At 43.8% G+C, this 23302-nt stretch overlaps 2 protein-coding genes across 3 annotated transcripts in view; one reads left to right on the plus strand and one right to left on the minus strand.

The window, feature by feature from the left end:
- The window catches only part of ATP6V0A4 (ATPase H+ transporting V0 subunit a4), a 66639-nt gene extending 55708 nt beyond the window's left edge, over nucleotides 1–10931 (minus strand). The window contains exon 1 of the mRNA XM_065939150.1: nucleotides 10875–10931. The gene's annotated coding sequence lies outside the window, so the exon portion shown is untranslated. The remainder of the gene's footprint in view (nucleotides 1–10874) is intronic.
- Nucleotides 10863–23302, plus strand: TMEM213 (transmembrane protein 213). Of its 2 annotated transcripts, none has more exons than XM_065939165.1 (3): nucleotides 10863–11071; nucleotides 14662–14736; nucleotides 15608–23302. In XM_065939165.1, the coding sequence occupies exons 1-3, from the start codon at nucleotides 10927–10929 to the stop codon at nucleotides 15775–15777; spliced, it is 390 nt and encodes a 129-aa protein (XP_065795237.1). In that variant the 5' UTR covers nucleotides 10863–10926; the 3' UTR covers nucleotides 15778–23302. The 2 variants fall into 2 exon arrangements, with proteins under 2 accessions (XP_065795237.1, XP_065795239.1); XM_065939167.1 differs by having other exon boundaries at nucleotides 14665–14736; nucleotides 15608–23301.

The raw sequence follows: 23302 nt of genomic DNA on the forward strand, positions 1-23302 counted from the left end.
TATATGGCGGAAACTGACAATATTGTAAAGCAATGATCCTTCAATTAAAAATAAGCAGAAGTTTTTTTAAAAGAAAAATCGTTTTTTTTACAAATAAATTCTCTTAGGGAGCTTCTTCCCAGCATAATTTCTAACTCTACTTTCTTTAAAAAAAAAAACAAAAAAAAAAACCTTACTAGCTCATTTCTCTTTCTCTATTTAATATACAATATTGAGCACAGAGTCATAGAATCATGCTGCTGGAAGAAAACTTAAAGATCTAAACCAATCCCGTTACTTTAAAGATAAGCAAACAAGCCCAGGGAGGTGAGGGGTTTGCTTAAGGTCACAGAGCTACTCGGGGACACAGGGGTGCAGAAGCCAGGGCTCCTGACACAAGGTTTTCGCTTCAGCCCCACAACTTCCCAGTTTGTTTCTCACAGGGCTTGCCATTCCTTTGCGTAGGCACCGTATGGAGCAAAATCCCTCTATTCCCTCTGGGGAGTCCTGAGGACCCCAGACAAAGGTCTTCCCACATTGGATTCAAGGCAGCATTTCCTTGAACTTTCCCCCAGGCTTGAATTTTCCATTTCCATGGATTTCCCTCCCAGACGGACACCCACACCCACCATCTCTCTCGGGTAACATCATCAGCAAGGTGATGTGACTCCCCCAAAGTCCCACAGGAAGTGACAACATGAAAACTGGAATCCAGGACTCCTGACTCAGGGTTGGTTTTGCTGACCCTAAGAGGTTCTGGGCAGCCTGGGCAGGAGAGATGAGAAAATGAGAGAGAAAAAGAGTGATGGAACATCACAGAAGAGGCTGCAAGGCCATGGAGGAGAGAAGTCAGATGTTGGAATGAGAGGGCCAACAACCTCTCACTCAGCTGAATACTACCTGGTCCTTTTTAGTTTCATGTAGACAAAACTGGAAAAAAAAAAAAAAAAAGGCTGTTTATTACAAACATGCAGCTTATTTCCCAAAAACCTTAGCTTAAAATTACTTTTTGGGAACACACATCTCTGTTTATTAAACAAAGGATGAAGCCGACCACAAGCTCTGTTTCGCCAACAGAAGCGTTTTGCACAAATGGTCAGACTGGAAACCGAAGGGAGCCAGACACTGCCAATCAGAGAGGCTAGGAGTCAAACAGGCTCTCCCTCCATTGCTGATTAACCTCACCTTAGCACGCCCTTCTGGGCTCCAGGCTAGTAACTCACTAACTTTCTTCCAGCTGGAGCTAACCCACCTTGGAAATGGCTGCCTTCAAAGTTAGTAATAAACCTGTCACTTGACACATTTTAGTGAAGTCCAAGTAATAACCTTGAGAGGTCAAACACTGCAATACCAAACTGTAACCTACTACTTTTTTGTAGGAGAGAATTCTTATGGGTGAAGGATTGGGCCAGGAGGCCTGTAGGTGCCTTTCCAACACTGAGATTCTATGTTGCTGCTGGTGTTCTTTTCTGAGTCTCATTTCCTGTCTTCTTCTTGGATGTGTCTGCACTTCTTGTTATATACCTTGGGCACCTCAAGCACAGAGACTATCAGTAAGCAGTTCTCTGTAGCATATGCAACTTGAAATTTCAGTAAAAGATTATTTTTTAAATGGGAAAGATTTCCTGACATTGAAGTTTTCCCCAAGCAATCAGACAGATGTTGCAAACTATGTCTATCTACTCCATTGGGACTGCATTGCTTTCCTGTGAACTACTATTTTAAAAAATGTAATAACTTGATTTTATTTCCTGATTTAACAGTAATACTTTATACATTCCTTATAGAGGATTTGAACAACATAAAATAATGTGAATAAGAAAATAATAATTTTCTTTTAATTTTAGATATGACTACTGCTAACATCTTGGGCTTCCCTGGTGGCTCAGCTGGTAAAGAATCCGCCTGCAAAGCAGGAGACCTGGGTTCAATCCCTGGGTTGGGAAGATCCCCTGGAGAAGGGAAAGGCTACCCACTCCTGTATTCTGGCCTGGAGAATTTCATGAACTGTATAGTCCATGGGGTCACAAAGAGTCAGACATGACTGAGCGACGTTCACTTCACTGCTAACATCTTGGTAGGGTGCTTTTTGAACTTTTTTCTTTGTATATTAGGTCTTACAAAACTGGAGTGATACTGGAATATACAGTTTTATATCCTGCTTCTTCTGCTTTGTATTATATAGCAAGTGTTTTCCCGACTAATAAATGTTATTCAAAGATATCAATTTTAAAAAGTGTTTAACATTTTATTCATTATAAGCCGCTTCTAAGCTTTTATTTTCATAAATATTGTAATGTTGAGATGGAGAATCTTGCACATACATTTTGTGCATGTGTATGTACACTCACCTCTGACTATTTCCTTTAGGAAAAAAATTTCTAAAGAGCTGCCCCATTGAAGGAAAGGTGACCAAAATAAGCTGACCTGAACGAAGTCTACAAGTCAGCTATAAATCATCACAATTACTAAGCATGGACTGACATAAGGGCATATTGTTGTACCCACAAGCGCCTGATTAAAGCAACCAAAAAAATTAAAAAAATCATGTGCCATCCTAGGTCATCCCAGGTCTCAACTTATTTCTACAAACAATCGTGGGCAATTATAATTTTTCATACAATAAAAAATACACAAGGAAATACAACAACACGAATGAAAACCAGCAGAAATAATAGAGAGTAGAAATAGATCAAGAGTGGGCAGATACTGAAGTTGTCTGACACAGATTTTTTTAAAATTATATTCACTCTAAGACAAATATCATGATATGGCTTATATGTGGAATCTAAAAAAAATGACACAAATGAACTTATTTAGAAATTTACAAAACAGAAACAGGCTCACCAACTTAGGGAAAGAACGTACCATTACAGGGTAGGGGAGAGGTAGATCGGCAGTTTGGGAATGACATGAACACACCGCTATATTTAAGATAGAAGATGTGAGCTATTCACAATTAGCACGCTTTTTTTTTTCCATTAGCATTCTTAATCTAATCAACTTAAGGCAGAATCCTGAAATCCCCACAACTACACAAAACAGACTTTTCAAGTAGCATCAAACATTCATAAGAGTTGGCCATATGATGGTGGTTGGTTTAGTCGCTAAGTCGTGTCAGCTCTTGAGACCCTGTGGACTGTAGCCTGCCAGGTTCCTCTGTCCATGGGATTCTCCATGCAAGAATACTGGAGTGGATTGCCGTTTCCTTCTCCATGGCCATATAAAGGTTCTTAACAAATAAAAAAATTAAAGTCATCTAAGTATGTTTGCAGATTACAATTGAATTAAGCTAGAAATCAAAAACAAAATGATAACTGGAAAAGTTCCCTATGGATGAAAATTCAGAAATATACTCTGAGAAGATGGGAAATAATGAAATCCAGGACCAAGGAGGAAAATGGACTTAGCCAAGCAGAAGTCTTTTTTGTTAAACGCACCTCTGCCCTGGCCACAGTATCACCAACCTCTAGTGCAACTGTGGATTAAGAGCAAGCTGAATGCGTCACCCCAGTAACTGCTTGGAAATGATCCAAATAGTGGACTCCAGGCCTTGGTCACATTGTTCCTTTTATCAACTCTACCATATGATCTCAAATTGGACTCTATGTAGTTCTCCATTTTTCTTACTAGGGTACTCCTCATTCTCTCCAAACCATACACCCATAACTGAATGACATTGGGTGAAGTTAAGCTCCTCCATTTAGACAGCATATTAAAAAGCAGACTTTGCCAACATATTACTTTGCCAACATAGGTCCATCTAGTCAAGGCTATGTTTTTTCCAGTAGTCATGCATGAATGTGAGAGCTGAACTATAAAGAAAGCTGAGCACTGAAGAGCTGATGCTTTTGAACTGCAGTATAGGAAAAGACTCCTAAGAGTCCCTTGGGCTGCCAGGAGATCAAACCAGTCCATCCTAAAGGAAATCAGTCCTGAATATTCATTGGAAGGACTGATGCTGAAGTTCCAATACTGTGGCCATCTGATGCAAAGAACTGACTCATTGAAAAAGACCATGATGCTGAGAAAGACTGAAGGCAGGAGAAGGGAACAGCAGAGGATGATATGGTTGGATGGCATCACTGACTCAATGGACATGAGTTTGAGCAAGCTCCAGGAGTTGGTCATGGACAGAGAAGCCTGGCGTGCTGCAGTCTATGGGGTCACAAAGAGTCAGACACGACTGAGCCACTGGACTGAACTGAACTGAACTGAAGCTCCTCCATAAACCAAGTGTTGCTCAGGGGAAGGTCTAGGTGTTCAAGCCCCATAAGCAACTAACAACTAACATTGTTTTGTGAAAAGGGATACTGACAAAGCCACACATAGGAAGAACCAAAGAACTCATCTCTGCTGGGAAGTTAGGAGACAGCAGACACAAGTGTTGTTAGGACCATGATTCTCAGAGTGGATGAAGCAGAAATGAAAGCCCCAAGTTCAAAGCCAGAGATGGAGGGGCAGTTAGAGGGGCCAATCAGAATCACAAGGGGGGCTGGGGAGGGATGGATTGGGAGTTTGGGATTAGCAGATGCAAACTCTTATATATAGAATATATAAACAAGTTCCTACCATATAGCACAGGGAACTATATTCAATATCCTGTGATAAACCATAGTAAAAAATAAAGAATAAGAAAAAGAATGTATATACGTACAACTGAATCACTTTGCTGTACAGCAGAAATTAACTATACTTCAATAAAATAAATTATATATATATATAATCTATATATGTGTGTGTGTATATATATATATATATATATAATCACAAAGGAAGTTCTCTCAACATAAAATATCCTTCCCAAACACAGAGACCATTCCAGGCCACAGAATCCTGGTTTTCAATCATTTAGTACAGGAAACACTTTGTTCCCCTTCTTCTCTTTTTCAAAGCAAATTGTATCAAGGAGCAAAGATAAAATTGGAGGCAGCCCTGGAGGGCCCTGGAACCCAATCGTCTAGGTCACCCCAACCCCAACTTGGCGCTTGGTCACAAGTACGTTAGCCTGGACTTTAAAGTGTGTGTAACCAAACACCCATCTCAACCATGGGAGAAAAAAAAAAAAATTCTTGAGGAAGTTCCTGCAGAATGTCTAGCTTTGAGCAAGGCAACTTCCTGGTATAGTTTCCAAAGCAAACCTGATGTAAAATGAAAGATGAGGCAAGGTAACCAACTGCATGGATTTACTATTTATAGACGTGTTAAAATGAAAGACAGCTAATAATGTTATAAAACAGTGACCACACAGCCCTTCTTTGGGGAATTAATGAGCTATCAGAGACCAGTCAAGTCCATCCTATTTTAGGATAATAAAATTTTTTCATCTATTGATAAGAGAATATTTGATTTTAAAATTGACTTGCAAACACCTATTCTAAGACAGGCCCAAATGAACTAAAAATGTGTTTTAAAAAAGGGGGCGGGGTCATTGCCATCCCCTTTACATCCACTGCTTTTCTCCCCCATGGCCTTGTCATGGGTAGGGTCTCGTGTGTTGGCTCCCGGCACATCCTATTTTAGGATAATAAAATTTTTTCATCTATTGATAAGAGAATGTTTGGTTTTAAAATTGACTTGCAAACACCTATTCTAAGACAGGGCCAAATGAACTAAAAATGTGTTTTAAAAAAGGGGGGGGGGGCATTGCCATCCCCTTTACATCCACTGCTGCCCAGAATTACTTTCTGTTGTATGACTTGATATGATGCTGTCTAAGTTGAAGCATCTAATACGATGCATCTAAGTTGATGGGTATGTGCTTTTCAAACCCTCATCACAACAGTCCCATCCAGGGCTGATTCAAATCTATGTCCCAGGCTCTGACCATTTTGGATGGACATGTTCTGCTCACATCAAACATATTAGGATGCACACAACATCCTACATTAAACTATTTCCATTTAAATGTTTGAAATGAATTATATAACTTTGCTTTTGAAATAATTTTTTCTTTTTTTTTTTGTACTTGCCACAGCACTCAGGATCTTAGCTGCCCCCTGAAATAGAAGCACGAAGTCCTAACCACTGGATCACCAGGAATTCCTGAAATAAATGTTTTTGCTGGAAAAGATTTGGTTGTTGCTGCTGTTGTTCATATTTTGGATCGGAGAACATTTTTCAGGTCTCAAAATTTTTCGGGACCCTTGAGAATCCCATAGACCCCCACATACTGCTATCATCTTCAGTGCCTGTTGGATAAACCAGTCCAAGTCTGTGAAGCTCACTGCAGGGTGTACTGTGAGGGAAGTGTCAAGAACAGAGATCAAAAATGGGAGAAAAAAAATCTAAGAAAGTGTTCAATCTATTAAGTAATGTTATCTCTGTGGGGACCCAAGGGGAAAACGGTATCAAGAGCATCTCTCTGGTTCCTTTGCCTTTTCTAAACCCAGCTTGTATATCTGGACGTTCTCAGTTCACATACTGCTATGTGAAGGCTAACTTGAAGGATTTGGAGCATAATCTTGCTAGCTTGTGAAATGAGTGCAATTGTGTGGTACTTTGAACATTCTTTGGCATTGCCTTCTTTGGGACTGGAAATGAAAACTGATCTTTTCCAGTTCTGAAGCCACTGCTGAGTTTTCCAAATTTGCTGGCATATTGAGTGCAGCACTTTAACAGCATCATCTTTTATGATTTGAAATAGCTCAGCTGGAATTCCATCACCTCCACTAACTTTGTTGGTAGTAATGCTTCCTAAGGCCCACATGACTTCACACTCCAGGATGTCTGGCTCTAGGTGAGTGACCACACCATCGGGGTTATCTGGGTCTTTAAGACATTTTTGTACAGTTCTGTGTATTCTTGCCACCTCTTTTTAATCTCTTCTGCCTCTGTTAGCTCCTTGCTGTTTCTGTCCTTTATCATGCCCATCCTTGCACGAAATGTTCCCTTGATATCTCCAATTTTCTTGAAGAGATCTCTAGTCTTTCCCACTCAAGTGTTGTCCTCTAATTCATTGTACTGTTCACTTAAGGAGGCTTTCTTATTGCTCCTTGCTTTTCTCTGGAATTCTGCATTCAGTTGGATGTATCTTTCCCTTTTTCTTTTCCCTTTACCTTCTCTTCTTTTCTCAGCTATTTGTGAGGCCTCCTCAGACAACCATTTTGCCTTTTTGCATTTCTTTTTCTTGAGGATGACCTTGATCCCTGTCTCCTGTACAATGTCACGAACCTCCATCCACAGCTCTTCAGGCACTCTTTCTATCAGATCTAATCCCTTGAATCTGTTTGTCACTTCCACTGTATAATCATAAGGGATTTTATTTAGGTCATACCTGAATGGTCTAGTGGTTTTCCCTACTTGCTTCAATTTAAGTCTGAATTTTGCAATGAGGAGTTCATGATCTGAGCCACAGTTGGCTCCAGGTCTTGTTTTTGCTGACTGTATAGAGCTTCTTCATCTTCGGCTGCAAAGAATATAATCAATCTGATATTGGTACTGACCATTTGGTGATGTCCGTGTGTAGAGACGTCTCTTGTGTTGCTGGAAGAAGGTATTTGCTGTGACCAGTGCATTCTCTTGAAAAAACTCTGTTAGCCTTTGCTCTGTTTCATTTTGTACTTCAAGGCCAAACTTACCTGTTATTCCAGGTATCTCTTGAGTACTTTGCATTCCAGTCCCCTATGATGAAAAGGACCCCTTTTTCTGGTGTTAGTTCTAGAAGGTCTTGTAGGTCTTCATAGAACTGGTCAACTTCAGCTGCTTCAGCATTAGTGGTTGGGGCATAGACTTGGATTACTGTGATACTGAATGGTTTGCCCTGGAAATGAACTGAGATCATTCTGTTGGTTTGAGATTGTACCCAAGTCCTGCATTTCAGACTCTTTTGTTGACTATGAGGGCTACTCCACTTTTTCTAAGGGATTCTTCCCTATAGTAGTAGATATAATGGTCATCTGAATTAAATTTACCCATTCCTGTCCATTTTACTTTACTGATTCCTAAAATGTTGATGTTCACTCTTGCCATCTCCTGCTTGACCACGTCCAACTTACCTTGATTCATGGACCTACCATTCCAGGTTCCTACGCAATATTGTTCTTTACAGCATCAGACTTTACTCTCACCAACAGACACATCCACAACTGAACATCGTGTCTGCTTTGGCCCAGCCACTTCATTCTTTTTGGAACTGTTTGTAATTGCCCTCTGCTCTTCCCTAATAAGCATACCGGACAACTTCCAACCTGGGGGGCTCATCTTCCGGTACCATCTTTTTGCCAATCTTCATGGGGTTCTCATGGCAAGAATACTGGAGTGGCTTGCCATTCCCTCCTCCAGTGAACTGCATTTTGTCAGAACTCTGCACTGTTACCAGTCCCTCTTGGGTGGCCCTGCAGGGCATGGCTCATAGCTTCATTGAGTTATACAAGTCCCTTCGCCACGACAAGCTTGCTATTCATAAAGGGGATATATGTGTCTGTCTCTCTGTCTGTCTTTTGATGTCTGTCTGGGATTTCTGCAACAGCTTCTTGGATAATCTCTCTGAACCCAGACCCGCCCTTTATCCTGTATTTTTCTGAAATACAAAGGTGGCCACATCTACAAGTTCCCTGTAGGTGCCCCAAATATATGTTAGACAATTTCCTCAGTCTGGCATGTAGGCCCACTTACAATCTGTTCTCAGTCTAACCAGACACACAGTGACCCAGCCCATACCCCAGGACAGTAATTACTCCCCAAACAAGAGGCACACAGTCATGCCTCAGAGGCTAAGCACACACTGGTCCCTTCTCCTGTGCCTGGCAAACTACACATCTCTCAAGTTTCAGGTCAAAGTGCTACTTCCATTGTGAAATGTTTTCTGAATCCTCAAGGCCCCAACCCTCCTCACCACACTTATTTCACTGTTTTCACTATTCATCCATCTTCCTCATTGGACCCTGAGCTTCTTGAGGACAGAGGCTATGTGGCCTTACCCACATCAGATCCCCACCCCCTAGCCCCCACTCCCAAGGGCCTGGATACAGCAGCGGCTTGGTAATTGCTGAATAGTCAAACGAGTGGTAGGTCTAAACTGGACTTTGGTATACTGCCTGAAGATAAGCCTTCCTAAAGCACTTCTGCTCCCAGCTCCCAAATCCAAGAGCAGAGGGCCACTGTTAATTTGTACCTTTGGGTAGATTAGAAAAAAGTGTCTCCTCCAGGCTCATGTATAACAATGTACTGTGCTTAGTTGCTCAGTTCTGTCCAACTCTTTGGGACCTCATGGACGCCATTAGGCTCCTGTCTGTGGGGATTCTCCAGGCAAGAATACTGGAGTGGGTTGCCATGCCCTCCTCCAGGGGATCTTCTCGACCCAGGGACACAACCCAGATCTCTTTTTGTTTTTTAATTAATTTATTTATTTTAATTGGAGGCTAACTACTTTATAATATTGTAGTGGTTTTGCCATACATTGACATGAATCAGCCATGGATGTACATGTGTTCCCCATCCTGAACCCCTCTTCCACCTCCCTCACCATCCAATTCCCCTGGGTCATCCTAGTGCACCAGCCCTGAGCGCCCTGTCTCATGCATCAAACCTGGACTGGCGATTCATTTCACATATGATAATATACATGTTTCAATGCTATTCTCTCAAATCATCCCACCCTCGCCTTCTCCCACAGAGTCTGAAAGTCTGTTCTTCACATCTGTGTCTCTTTTGCTGTCTCGCATATAGGATCATCGTTACCATCATTTTAAATTCCATATATATGTGTTAATATACTGTATTGGTGTTTTTCTTTCTGACTTACTTCACTCTGTATAATAGGCTCTAGTTTCATCCACCTCATTAGAACTGACTCAAGTGCATTCTTTTTAATAGCTGAGTAATATTCCATCGTGTCTATGCACCACAGCTTTCTTATCCATTCATCAGCCAATGAACATCTAGGTTGCTTCCATGTCCTAGCTATTGTAAACAATGCTGTGATGAACATTGGGTTACACATGTCTCTTTCAATTCTGAGAACCCAGATCTCTTATGTCTCTCCTGCATTGGCAGATGGGTTCTTTACCACTAGCACCACCTAGGAAGCCCCCTCAATCAAATGACTACTCAGTTCAAAATCTTCACAAAACTTCCCTTTGGTCTCTTGACAATTCAGCCCCAGAGCCTGACACAAGGGACCCTCTGCCTCTTGGCCACAGTGGACTTCTGAGCATCTCTTACCTCCGGGCCTTTGTTTACCCATCCCTTCTGCCTATGAGGCCCCCTTCTCCTCTTTGCCTGTCAAAACCCTAACCGTCCGTCAAGACCCAACCCAAATGCTATCTTCCTCATGCGGCAGCAGGTGATGCCCACTGCTGCTGAGAAGCAAAGTGGAAGGCACGTATTTCCAGACTTTAGCAAGAGAGAGTGTGTGTGTGTGTGTGTGTGTGTGTGTTATAGTTGCTTAGTCATGTCTGACTCTTTGTGACTTCATGGGCTGTAGCCCGCCCAGCTCCTCTGGCCATAGGCATTCTCCAGGCAAGAATACTGGAATGGGTTGCCATTCCCTTCTCCAGGGGATCTTCCTGACCCAGGGATCAAACCCGGGTCTCCCCCATTGCAGGCAGATTTTTTACCGTCTGAGCCACCAGGGAAGCCCCTAGCAAGAGGATAGGGGCTCAGAAAATACTGGACAGGATGGACTAGGGAATATAACACTTAAGCCTGCAAGTGAAAGAGACAGCAAACTCATCTTCAAGGAACCACCAGGGCCCAGATTGCCTCCCCTGTCCTCTTTTTTCTCAGCAGGGACAAAATGGAAGCTAAGTAAGAACCGCAAAATTCACCGTCTCTTCCTCCCCCAGCCAACACAGCTCAGCTTTCCTCCTGGAGAGGTGAGAGCCAGGTGTGACAGCCCAAGCTCCCTTTGCTCCACCCCCTCCCTCTCCCCCAAACACAGAGCAGAAATTCACCTCTGCCAGCGTTGTTTTCAAGCTCCAGCAGGACGAGACACACACGGGGCGCATGGCAGGCGGTCCTCAGCTCGCCTCTGCAGGGACAGTGCACACACAAACCTCTCTCCTCGGCATGAAGCGCCTCCACCTGGCACCCTGGGCCTCCCTGGTCCTCAGCCTGGCCTTCCTCTCCTTCCACCCCGTTTACTTGGCAGGTAGAACCGTGGGCTTTATTCTCGCCAGGCTGGGAAAAGGGAGGGAGGGTGGGGGAGAAAAGGAGGCAGGAGGAGGATTCCTTGGCTCGGGTTGGTCCTGCTCAAAGGAAAGAGGAAACAGGGCTTTCTCATCTGAAGGATTAGGCTGGAGAGGGTAGGGTGGGAAGGGGGTTTACCTGAGACCAGAGTCAGCCAAGACGGGAGCCACCAGGAGTCCCTCCCTTCAGAAATGGGGGATGCACCTACAACGGCATCTCTGGGCCGCTGTGTCTCAGCGGCGCCTGCTCAGGGTAATTGTGTTGCAATTCTGTATTTTGTGGCTGTCATCCTTCCTCTCATAACCTCTTCTCACCTAAGGACCTCCGTCTGTCCCTTGACCCTGGGCATCCTTTGGAACTTTCGCCAAACCTCAACACACGAGGCTGCCGTCTGCTGTTAAAACTTCTCCCATCTCACCCGGCTCAGGAGATGTTGGATTATCACCCCACTTTCTCAGGGAGGTCGAGGGGGGGGTGTTAGGAAATGTCCTCCCAGACTGGTGCTCTGCACATCAGGGACCTTGCTCCCATTCTCGTGGTCCTGACTTTTGCCTCTGGCTTTGACCTGGCTCCTCAGAACAGCCTGCCCTGCTCCCTGACAGATTCTCTCTCTCTCAAAGCCAACCCTCACTATCCCCCATGCCAGGCAGTATCCATCTCTCTCCTCACGGTCTCTCCTCGGGAGGTTCAGAGGGTGAGCTCTCAAGCCTTTGAGCCTCAACTCAACTTCGGCTTCCACAACTGGCTAGTTGTGTGATCTCGAGCAAATTCTTTATGCTCCCTGGGCTTCAGTTTCCTCATATCTAATGTGGAGATAAATCATAGTGCAGGGTTGTTGTAAAGATGTATGCATGTAATCATACAGGGTTGTTGTAAAGATGAAATAGGGTAACTGCACATAAAGAACTTTGAATGAAATAGCACGTGGTAAACACTCCAATGGGGCTTCCCTGGTGATTCAGACAGTAAAGAATCTGCCTGCAATGCAGGAGACCCAGGTTCGATCCCTGGTTCGGGAAGATCCCCTGGAGGAGGGAATGGCAACCCTCTCCAGTATTCTTGCCTGAAGAATTCCACAGACAGAGGAGCCTGGTGGGCTACAGTCCACGGGGTCAAAAAGAGTCAGACACGACTGAATGACTAACACTTTCACTTCATTTCAAACACTCAACAAAGGTTAGCATGTTCCTTTAACTTTTCCAATATTACCCCTCTCTAAGTAAGAGTGTTTTCTGTTTACCCTGGAGGTGCCTTGCTTAGGAGGAGGCCTCAAACACTTGACCAGTTTCATTGCCATGAATGGTTGGATCCTTCCAGTAGCCTTTACTTTGGAAGTGACTCCAAATGGGACCAGTTCCTGGCTGGCTTTGCTTATGAGGGAGGTGGGTGATGTTTCAATTCTTCAGAATTTATACTAGGTTATTCAACTTGAATCATATAAAATGTCTGATATTGAATAATTCTGGACCTATAGAAATGGCAATTTCATATGGGTTAACCTACTACTAGTGTTTCATTAACTTGATTTTTTTCCACACACCAGTTCTGGACCAGGACCACTTTCCTACTAAGGTAGAGGGGAGATGAAAGTCAGGGTCAAGGAAGTTATTTGGGTAACAAGGGAAATTAAAACATGGAGGAATCAATTTTTCCAAAGCAAATAAAAACCAAGCTCTGAGGCATTTAGCTGTAAATAATTTACAGTAGCAATCAGATTGCATCAAGGTAGTTACTATCCTTCAGCAGGACACTGGAGTGCTGGGGAGGGGGTGGTGTAAAATTAGTCTGAGCAGAAATTTCATGGCTTTGGTTAATCAAGAAGTTTCTTCCTAAGTTATTCTGCTATGTGACAGCAAGCACCTTTGAAGGACATGCTAACCTAGAGTCAGTGGGGCCTAGAGAGTTTCCAAACTTTTTTTCTGTCATTGCCAAAGAAGCAGATTTAGCAGTCATACAATTTCCAGAAAGATTCTTTCAAATGCTCTCTTGGTCTTGCTCTAACCTAGGTCAGCATTGTCTAACAGAACTTTTTTAAAACTTTTTATTTTATATTGCAGTATAGCTGATTAATGATGTTGTAATAGTTTTAGGGGCACAGCAAAGGAACTAGGCCATATGTATACATGTATCCATTCTCCCCCAAACTCCCTTCCCATCCAGGCTGCCACAGAACATTGAGCAGAGTTCCCTGTGCTACACAATAGGTCCTTGTTGGTTATCCATTTTAAATATAGCAGTGTGTACATGTCAATCCCAAACTCCCTAACTATCCCTTCCCCCACATCCTTGCCCCCTAGAAACCAGGAGTTTGTTCTCTAAGTCTGTGAGTTTGTTTCTAACAGAACTTTTTTGATTGTGGAAAGTTTCCATATTTGTGCTATCTTTCTAACATGGTAGCCACTAGCCACAGGATTGAGCACTTGGCAAGTGGCTAGTATGACCAAGTAGCTGAAGTTTTCATTTAATTTCAATAAACGAAAACAGCCACTCTGGTTTGTGGTCACCATGTTGGACAGAGTGGACCCAGACTGCCTACTTTCTTATTCTCACTGATGGTAAGGAACACGGCCCATGGTTTCTCTCCCTTGGGGGTCCTTATGTTCATCTCTGTAATCCCTCCCCACTCCCCAACTCTGATATTGTCTGCTAAAGTGTTTTTTTTTTTTTTTTTTTTTATCATTGAGTGCCTTGTTTATTAATCAAGGGCTGTATAATTCTAAGTGCTGTATATGCTAGAAACCTCTCAACTTGCTTGTAGGGTGTTGACGTTTTTCACACCCTTTTTCTGAGTACTAACAGCATAATTATCAGAAATAAAGAATCAAGGTCAGATTTTGATGTTTTTTAGTTCAAGCTTTGGAAGGAAATTGAAGCTAGTTATGAAAAGACATGGCAGATTTTTAAGTGACTGTGTTAATATATGCTAGAAGAAAACAAAACAAAACACTTCTTAGATGTACTTACCTGCATAGAAACCAGCTTAAACAGAGGCCCTTGGTGACAGAAGGGTGATGAGATATAAAGATAAAGCATCTCAATGGGAATAGGAAGTGGTAGGAAAAGAGGAGTGTGTGAGTTTGCTGCCCAACAAAATACCACAGCCTGGGAGGCTGAAACCACAGAAGCCTCTTTTCTCACAGATCAGGAGGCTCCTGGAGTCACCAGGTGTGTTTACTCCTGAGGCCTCTCTCCTCAGCTTGCAGATCGTCCCATTCTGCACGGGGGTCCTCGTGTTGTCTTTTCTCTATGAGTTCCCATCCCCAGAGTCTCCTCCTCTTCTTACAAGGACACCAGTCACACTGGACTAATTTAACCATTTAACCTTAATTGCCTCTTTAAAGCCCTATTTCCATAACAAATCACTACCAAATTTAGGAGACAAAGTTCAGGCTATAACAGAACTTTGCTGCAGGAAATCTATACGTTACCTCTACTGGAACTTCTATAATACTGTCATAATACTCACTACTGATTCACAACAAAGACTGCCAACTCTATGCCTGAGAATGGCTTTTCCTACTGCCTGAGACTATCATTTGTCTTTTCTTCCAGAAGCAAGCGGCGGCGGCAACTCGACCTTGACCGTGCACCATCCAGAGAATCTTGAGACCCTGGAGCAGTGCCCCAGTAAGCTTCTCCTGGCAATTGCCCTAGCCCAGGGCTCATCTCGGAACAGGGAGGGACACTTAAGCCTCCTCGCTTTCTGTTCACTGGCATTGAGTGGCTGAGCGCCTGCCTGGCCCTCTCACGCCTCAGTGTGGTTTGTTCACGGCCCCAGGACTGTCTGCCAGGCACGTCTACAAAGCTCTCTTGGCCATGGTCCCCATGTGAGCTCACACTCTTTGGTACAGACGGCTTTAATGGCCCATCCTCAGGACAACAGTCAAAGACCCCCTGACTTCAAATGCTTATAGAAGTTTGGGAGTGGAAACATCCTAAACATCAGCCAGTCCACTTCCTGCCCGAGGCGGTAGCTTCATTCTGGTACCTGTTGCATCTTTCTGTTCACCTTCCACTTGAAGACTTGCGGTGGTAAGAAGCCTAGTGCTTCATAAAACAACCGCCGTGGTGCGTGTCTAATTAATAGGAAGTTTGCTGTATTCTATGTTTGGCTCCTTGACTCTGCCCCCATTGAATGACCACTTGTGTTTACTTCTGGGCATAACAAAGGAGAGTAACAGGCAGCAATATGTAGAGGCTTCAAACGTGGCTTTGGACTCCTACAAACATGGGTTTGAGTTCTAGTTCTGCCATCCCGTGACCCTGGGCAGGTGACAGCTTCAGTTCCTACACGTCAAACAGGAGGAATAACTGTGCCTATCCACTTCGTGAGGAATAAATAAGGGAACATGTGTAGAGCTCTTCGCACAGGGCAGGGCGTGCCTTAGTAAATGGGGCTATCCTGTTATTACTGGTCTTGATGTTATGAATATCAGAGAATAGCCTGGGGTGAAGGGAGGCTGGGGTGACCCTGTCCTTCTTGCCCTCTCTCCCCCAGACGTTGACTTCTGCCCACAAGCAGCCCGGTGCTGCCACATGGGAGTAGATGAATACGGCTGGATCGCGGCAGCTGTTGGTTGGAGTCTCTTGTTTCTCACCCTCATTCTGCTCTGTGTGGACAAGCTGATGAAGCTCACTCCAGATGAGCCCAAGGACTTGCAAGCCTGAGACTTAGCATCCTAGTGCCAAGAATGTCAATCACCAAGCTGTGGGTAATAGCAGGAGGGGAGAGCGCTGATGTGGTTTCCAATATTTCAAAGTCCATTCACCCCTTTTTGTTTGTTTGGAGTTTTGGGGGTTTGTTTTAGTTTTTGGCCGTACTGGGTGACTGGTGGAATCTTAGTTCCCTGACCAGGGATCAAACCCGGGCCTTGGCAGGGAAAGCTCAGCATCCTAACCACTGACGACCACTAAAGCCCCAAAGTCTTGTTACCCTTATAACCTTCAGTTACTTTTAAAAAGGAAAGGAGGAGACAGGAATCCAAGAAAGACAAGACCAGTGCTGCCAACACACCTAATTTCAAAATGTACTTGGGTCTTTTATAACCTGACATCTCCCTGATTGACTCCTTTGCTTGTGTTTTTGTGTGGGGAGTGGGGAATTGCTTGTATTTTGAGCATCACTTTCTTTTGCGTTCCAAGTATGTGGTACATGAGAAACATAAACTTCAGTCTCATAGTCACCCCATTCAAAACAAAACTCAGAACCTTCTCACCAAAAACAAGTGGTTGTTGTGTTTTGTCCCTTATTTCAGTCAAGGGCATTTCAAAATGTGAGAGCCACCTTGGCAGCTTCCTCAGTCCCACATCCGATGCTTCCGGGGCTCTTGTTCTTCCTTTGACGCCTCCTCATGTCCAGCCTGCCCATTCTCCCTGCCGGCAGTCTAGGTCTGTCCCCCATTACCCAAGCCCATCGCTATGTCAGAAATACTTCACTTTGTTCTCACTGCCTTCGGGATCTCCCCGCCCCCATCTCGTCTCTCCCCTCATCCTGACGTCTTCCACTTCTTTGCTGCCATTCCCTCCGCAGGGGTGGCTGCCTTCCACCTCCACCTCCAGAACGAGAGCCATTCCTCAGAGCCCAGCTCTAATGCCTGCGCTGCCTGCTGGCTCCTGGGCTTGTCTTCCGGGGACCAGGAGCTGGTGGTCTTCGGGCTCTTGTGTAGTGCCCTGAGCACAGTCACTGTGAACAACAGGCCTCGTCACAATCGGCTTGTACTTCCTCATGCTCTGGGGGTATAAAAAGCTCTTCTTAATGTTTATCCAATGAATGAATGAACGAACGAACAAATGAATGAATTCCTGGCCTAGACAAATTTTCTGATCGTCGCTCTGCATCCAGAACCTCCGTTTTTCTGGAGCTGGTTGACAAAACTGACCTCTGGAGGAGCCACTTGACTCTGGCCAACTTAGGGACAATCAGTTAGGGCCCAGATGTCAGCATCACTGTGAACTCTTCCAGCGGGAGTCAGGAGGAGAGACGGGTGGGGTCATCAGAAGAAAGACAGTAACTCTTTAAGAACACATGTTTGCCCTTTGACAGTGAATATGTGTTTAGATTGGATAAACTCTAAATAATCATAATACAAAAAGGAAAAGTGAGAGGCCTCCAAAATGGGAAGAAATATTTTCTAGAGGTGGCAAATGATTCAAAGCCACCCTACTGCTCTTTCAGAAAGTCTGAATAAATTTCCCTGAACTGAAGGGATCACCCAGCACAGTTTGCTCTCTTCTGAAGAGCCAGATCATTTTAGAATATTAGTTGTTTAATCAGTAAAACAGGATGGATTTATTATTCCAGAGTGTTGATGATATGGACACAAGTATATATAAAAGCCTGAGCTACATCATGGATGTACACCTGGGTGGTACTTCACCCTTTTAGAAATTCAAGCAGTTTTCACCATACATGATGGTTTAATTTTTTCAAGATGAAAAGATTCAGTGTGAAACCAACTTTGCTTTAATATCTGCAAATATTTTTGAAATAAATCAGTGTGCAATAGTGAAAAAGCACGGTCTCAAAAAGAAAAAAGAAAGAAGGTAGATTAAGATTTATTTCTGGCAAACGTGAACAGAAGTGACTCACGCTGCCTTGCTGAGCATCAGCCTTCTAATTGGAAAATGTAAGAACTGGATCGAACACGTGTACGCAAACCAGGTTACAAAAGCTCAGGAAGCTATTTGAGGTTCTGCATGTAAGTGAGTGGGTGTGAGGCTCTTCCTTGCAACCAGAGCAGCGGGGCTCTCATCTCTTTTATGCATGTGTGGACCTTGGTGGCCAGATTGCATTTGCTGCTTTAACGAGGGGAGAGTCAGAGCACCAGTTGGCGTCTGAGACAACGAGTAGACTCTTAGACTACACTGAAAAGAATTACATGCAGTTGCTGCCACTGTCACAGTGAAATTCAGGCATTCTGTGACTTGCTTTTCTTTCACAAAAGCAAAGTTAGATCAGATCCAAACAATCACTCTTTTCTTTGAGACTAGAAAGAAAGATGGTTATATCATCTGATGGTTATGTGACCCAGATGCTAACTCTCAGATCTACCCTCAACATGGAATGTCTTTATTCTAGCAAAGCAAAGACTTGTCAGGAAATTAAAAAGGAACACCTGAGAGGGAAAACCGAGGCTTGACGTCCACCTAAGAGTCTCCTGTGATAAGCAGCAGGATCTGCCTCACGGTAGATGTACTTTTCATTTAAAAAACTTTGCCCTCAGGGATCAATGTGGTCCTCAGCACCACTACAGACTATGTAACACAGGGCATATCCAGTTTGGGGCATTTCTATATCAATGTCCTATGCAAAAATAGAATCTTTAAACATTAAGGTGTAGCACAATTATCTGACTTTTTAAATCTATTCCTTTTTAGATGCATGATACCCAAGGACAAATAAACCAAATATATGATTTTTCTATTTAAAATGAAATATTATGCCATGCAAGATTAATAAAAAAACAAGTCTTAGGGTAACTCGGGCCTCTTTTCCACAAAAATACATGAATGCATATTTTTAAACTTAGAGAAAGAACAGTCTAAAAATGTTTTTGATGAAGAACGTTTCTTTCTGTCAGAGTCCTGACTTCTGTGTTGAAGTCACACATGGACATACAGTGACATTCATGGGTCTGTCAGTTTATGGCAGGAAGGCCGGGCAGACAACCTCTCCCTGGGTCTACAACCAGCCTTACCTGACTCAGTCCATCCTTTGCACTTCTTTCCAGAGTGATCTGTCTAACCCGTGAATAAGGAATTGAGTCACTTTCACCTGCCTAAAATCCTCCAGTGACTACCCACATCTGACAGAGTAAACACCATATTTCTACATGACCCATAGGATCTTCTCTAGTTTTTTATCTTTTGTATCCTTCACACATACCCAGTTATGAATTCTTTCAGCTCTCTCTCTATCCTCCAAGCCTTCACTCTTGTTGTTCACACAGTCTGAAACATACCCTTCCCAAGAGGCAGATTTGCCATGAACCAAGAGAAGCTTTGTCACCCTGCTAATTTAACTCATATGTAGAGTGCATCATGTGAAATGCCAGGCTGTAATCAAGATTGCCAGGAGAAATATCAACAACCTCAGATATGCAGATAACACCACTCTAATGACAGAAAGAAGAGAGGTACTAAAGAGCCTCTTGATGAGAGTGAAAGAGGGAGTGAAAAAGCTGGCTTAAAACTCAACATTCAAAAAATTAAGATCATGGCATCTGGTCCCATCACTTCATGGCAAATATATGGGGGAAAAGTGGAAACAGTAACAGAGTTTCTTTTCTTGGGCTCCAAAATCACTGTGGACAGTGACTGCAGCCACAAAATTAAAAGATGTTTGCTCCTTCGAAGAAAAGCTATGACAGGCCTAGACAGCCTATTAAAAAGCAGAGATGTCATTTTGCTGACAAAGGTCTGTCTAGTTAAAGCTATGGTTTTTCCAGTAGTCATGGGCAGATGTGAGAGTTGGACCATAATGAAGGCTGAGCACCAAAAAACTGATACTTTTGAACTGTAGTGCTGGAGAAGACTTTTGAGAGTCCCTTGGATAGCAAGGAAATCAAACCAGTCCATCCTAAAGGAAATCAAACTTGATGCTGAAGCTGAAGCTCCAATGCTTTGGCCACCTGATATGAAGAGCCGACTCATTGGAAAAGACCCTGATGCTGGGAAAGATGGAGGGCAAGAGGAGAAGGGGGCGACAGAGGATGAGATGGTTGGATGGCATCACCAACTCAATGAGCATGAGTTTGAGCAAACTGCAGGAGATAGTGAAGGACAGGAAAGCCTGGTGTGCTGCAGTTCATGGGGTCACAAAGAGTTGGACACAATTTAGCAACTGAGCAACAATAAGAGCAGCTTTAATTTCTGGTCCTCTTTCTTGTTTGCCCCTCTCCAAGACCTTCTATCTAGTTTTGTATTTCTTATTTTGTATCTTTTTTTTTTTTAGAAGAGGGCACTCTAATTACATACATTTTAGGTCCCATAAACCTGGACTTGCCCTTGCTCTTCCCTCCCTTCCCTCTCTCCTGATTGGATTCATTTGGTTTATTGGGATTGGTCTTCCAAGTCAAGTTATCCTCTCCTCTTTGGACACACACACACATACACACACACATGCATGCACACGTGTACACCCTGCCTCAGTGGCCTGTGCTCAACTCCAGCGCAGCACTGTGACAAAGACTTTCTCACCCCTTAAGGGTGTGGAAAAAAGGGAACCTTCCCACACTGTTGGTGGGAATACAAATTGGTACAGCCACTATGAAGAACGGTATGGAGATTTCTTTAAAAACTAGGAATAAAACTGCCATATGACCCAGCAATCCCACTTCTGGGCATACACACTGAGGAATCCAGATCTGAAAGAGACACATGTACCCCAATGTTCATCGCAGCACTGTTTATAATAGCCAGGACATGGAAGCAACCTAGATGTCCATCAACAGATGAATGGATAAAGAAGTTGTGGTACATATACACCATGGAATATTACTCAGCCATAAAAAGAAATGAATTTGAGTCAACTCTAGTGAGGTGAATGAGCCTAGAGCCTGTTATACAGAAAGTAAGTCACAAAGAGAAGAACAAATATCATATATTAATGCATATATATGGAATCTAGAAAAATGGTACTAATCTTTCTGTAGGGCAGCAATAGAGAGACAAAAAGACACAGAGAACAGACTTGTGGTCACACTGGGGGTGTCGGACAGATTGAGAGAGTAGCATTGAAACATATACACTACAATATGTAAAAGAGATAGTCAGTGGGAATTTTCTGTATGATGCAGGGAGCTCAACCCAGTGCTCTGTGACAACCTAGAGGAGTGGGATGGAGGTTCAAGAGGGAGGGGACATATGTATATCTATGGCTGATTCATGTTGATGTATGGCAGAAACCAACACAACAATTAAAGCAGATACCCTCCAATTAAAAATAAATAAATTAAACATATACCAAAAGAGGCCACCTGCCAGCACAGGGGACATAGGTTCGATGCCTGCCCCAGTAAGATTCCACATGACTCGGGGCAACTAAGCCCTCGAACTGCAACTACTGAGCTCACACGCACTCCAAAGCCCGTGCTCTGCAACCAGAGAAACCCTGCAATGAAAAGCCCACACACTGCAATGAAGAGTAGCTCTCCACAATTAGAGAAAACCTGCATGCAGCAACGAAGGCCCAGCACAGTCAAAAATAAAATAAAAATGAAACACACACACACTCTCCCCTTGACCAAACTCCTTTGAGCCTTCTTCTCCACTAGGCCTCAACTTGGTCTATACAATCTACAGACTCTCAACATAAATAACTTCATCCAACCCATCCCCCCATATTAAAGACTTGAACAAACACTAACCCAGTTTCTAACAGCTCAAGAACTGCATCCCTAGGATGGCCCTAGCCCCCTTTAAAGTGCCTGTCTGAGAAAGCTCAAGGCTGCCAGAAGAACTTGCTGTTTCTTCCAGCCAGTGCCTGACAAGAGGCCCTGACCATACTTAGAGCATTTACTAGAAAGAGCTTAGTTGTGAATTCTTCCTCTGTCCCTTCGAGATGTCTCTATCGAGATCAATGTCTCTGTCGAGATGTCTCTATATTGATGCTGTCTATCCATCCATCCATTCATCTATCTGTATCTCCTACACCTCAAGACCTGAAAGCCATTCCTTTAAAATTTAATCATCAGGAAGGACAGGGCCTTTGTCTCCCTCTTCCTCCGGTCTCTGTGGGGGGAGGACAGAAGCCTGGTTTCAATGACTGCCAGAGAGCAAGCAGAGCTGACCTTATCAGCATTCACACTCACCCACTCTGTAATTTCGCAATTCCCTGACTCTACTGAGGCCCCCTCACCCACCCCTGCTCCCTCATTTCCCTGTAAAACACCCAGTCACGTCTGTGCAGTTTTATCCTAGACTCTGTTCTCTATTGCAGTAGTTCCTGTTAACACCTGTCCTCACCACCTTAGTGTCCCGCTCTGTTTATCTTGGACAACTGAGCACTGTGGATGACAGTGTCTATCTGCCTGCCTCTCTCACTGGTCTCTCTGAAGGCAGAAACTATGTCTTCCACCTCTGATTCCTTCCACTGGCCCAGAGCTGGGTGCACAGCAAAAACTCAACATCTGATGAGTTAGTGCATCAGAGGAGACCCAGGAGGTTGGCCTGTGCAAACCACCAGAGTGAAGCGAGAGAGCTATGAAGACAAAGAAAGAGGCTCTTGGGGAAATTTGAGGTTTCAAGGTTGGGAAATTTTAAAATTACTGTTTTCGCAAGTTTATAACTACACACAATTAAGTCATTTGTGGAAACAAATACCTAGCAGACCTAGCCCAAAAGTTGATTCTGTGATGAGAGATTCAACATACAAATGGACTAGGGCCAGATCATATATAAGAACAGAACTTTAGCCCACAATCTGCAGCAACCAGTCCAGGAAGCCAACCCACCAGCCTCAGCAACTAATCCAGGAAATCAAACCACCTCCACAGCAATTGGCTCAGACAGACAGGGTTTGGTTAATAATGGACAGCTTCAGATAGTTTAGGATCAAGCACAGGAAGCCAAATATCTGCCCCCTGGCCAATCATACAGAATGCCCCAACTCCTCCTCTGTCCATCGACAGTCATCCCAGGCCTACAGCCTCTGATGGAGCACACCTGAATATCCGAAGCCTCCCTCCTTTCACCATCTCAGGTGTTCAGCCTCCAGAACAGTGAAGCAGTACATCCCTATCGGTCTCAGCCACCCTGTTTGCAGTACTTTGTTAGAGCAACCACAGCAGACTAATACAAAGAGTATGGCTTTTTGAAAAATGAGCAGCTTCAAATTGAAATCAAGGGGAGTCTGTTTGCCCAGGGTTTGCAATGAAGCTTTGAATGTGAACAGATAGGCAGGATGGTTTCCTATGGACCTTCAAGCTGTGGGCACATGGAGTGAGTCACCCTAGGGGACAATTTTGTGGTGAACCTAAAGAAGGAATAAGGAAGGCCCAGGCTGCCTTTCTGCACCTCTTCATGGCCCAGGATGACTCTCCTCTCCACACCACACACTACCTGCCCAAGAACAGGTCAAGAGGGTGGAGATGCTGCCTCAGAAGATGCAGCCTGGAGGTGACAGATGCCAGCCCCAGGGTCACACACAAATTGTGCACAGCATGAAAGCAGCATCGCAGCCAGACTTACTGTG

The sequence above is a fragment of the Muntiacus reevesi genome, chromosome 6 (assembly GCF_963930625.1).
Source record: "Muntiacus reevesi chromosome 6, mMunRee1.1, whole genome shotgun sequence".
NCBI classification, from domain to species: Eukaryota; Metazoa; Chordata; class Mammalia; order Artiodactyla; family Cervidae; genus Muntiacus; species Muntiacus reevesi.

Coding starts and splice junctions, on each gene's coding strand:
- TMEM213 (XM_065939165.1), top strand. CDS start 10,927: ATGGCAGGCGGTCCTCAGCTCGCCTCTGCAGGGACAGTGCACACACAA. Junction 11,072..14,661: donor CCACCCCGTTTACTTGGCAG/GTAGAACCGTGG, acceptor CTTTTCTTCCAG/AAGCAAGCGGCGGCGGCAAC. Junction 14,737..15,607: donor GACCCTGGAGCAGTGCCCCA/GTAAGCTTCTCC, acceptor TCTCTCCCCCAG/ACGTTGACTTCTGCCCACAA.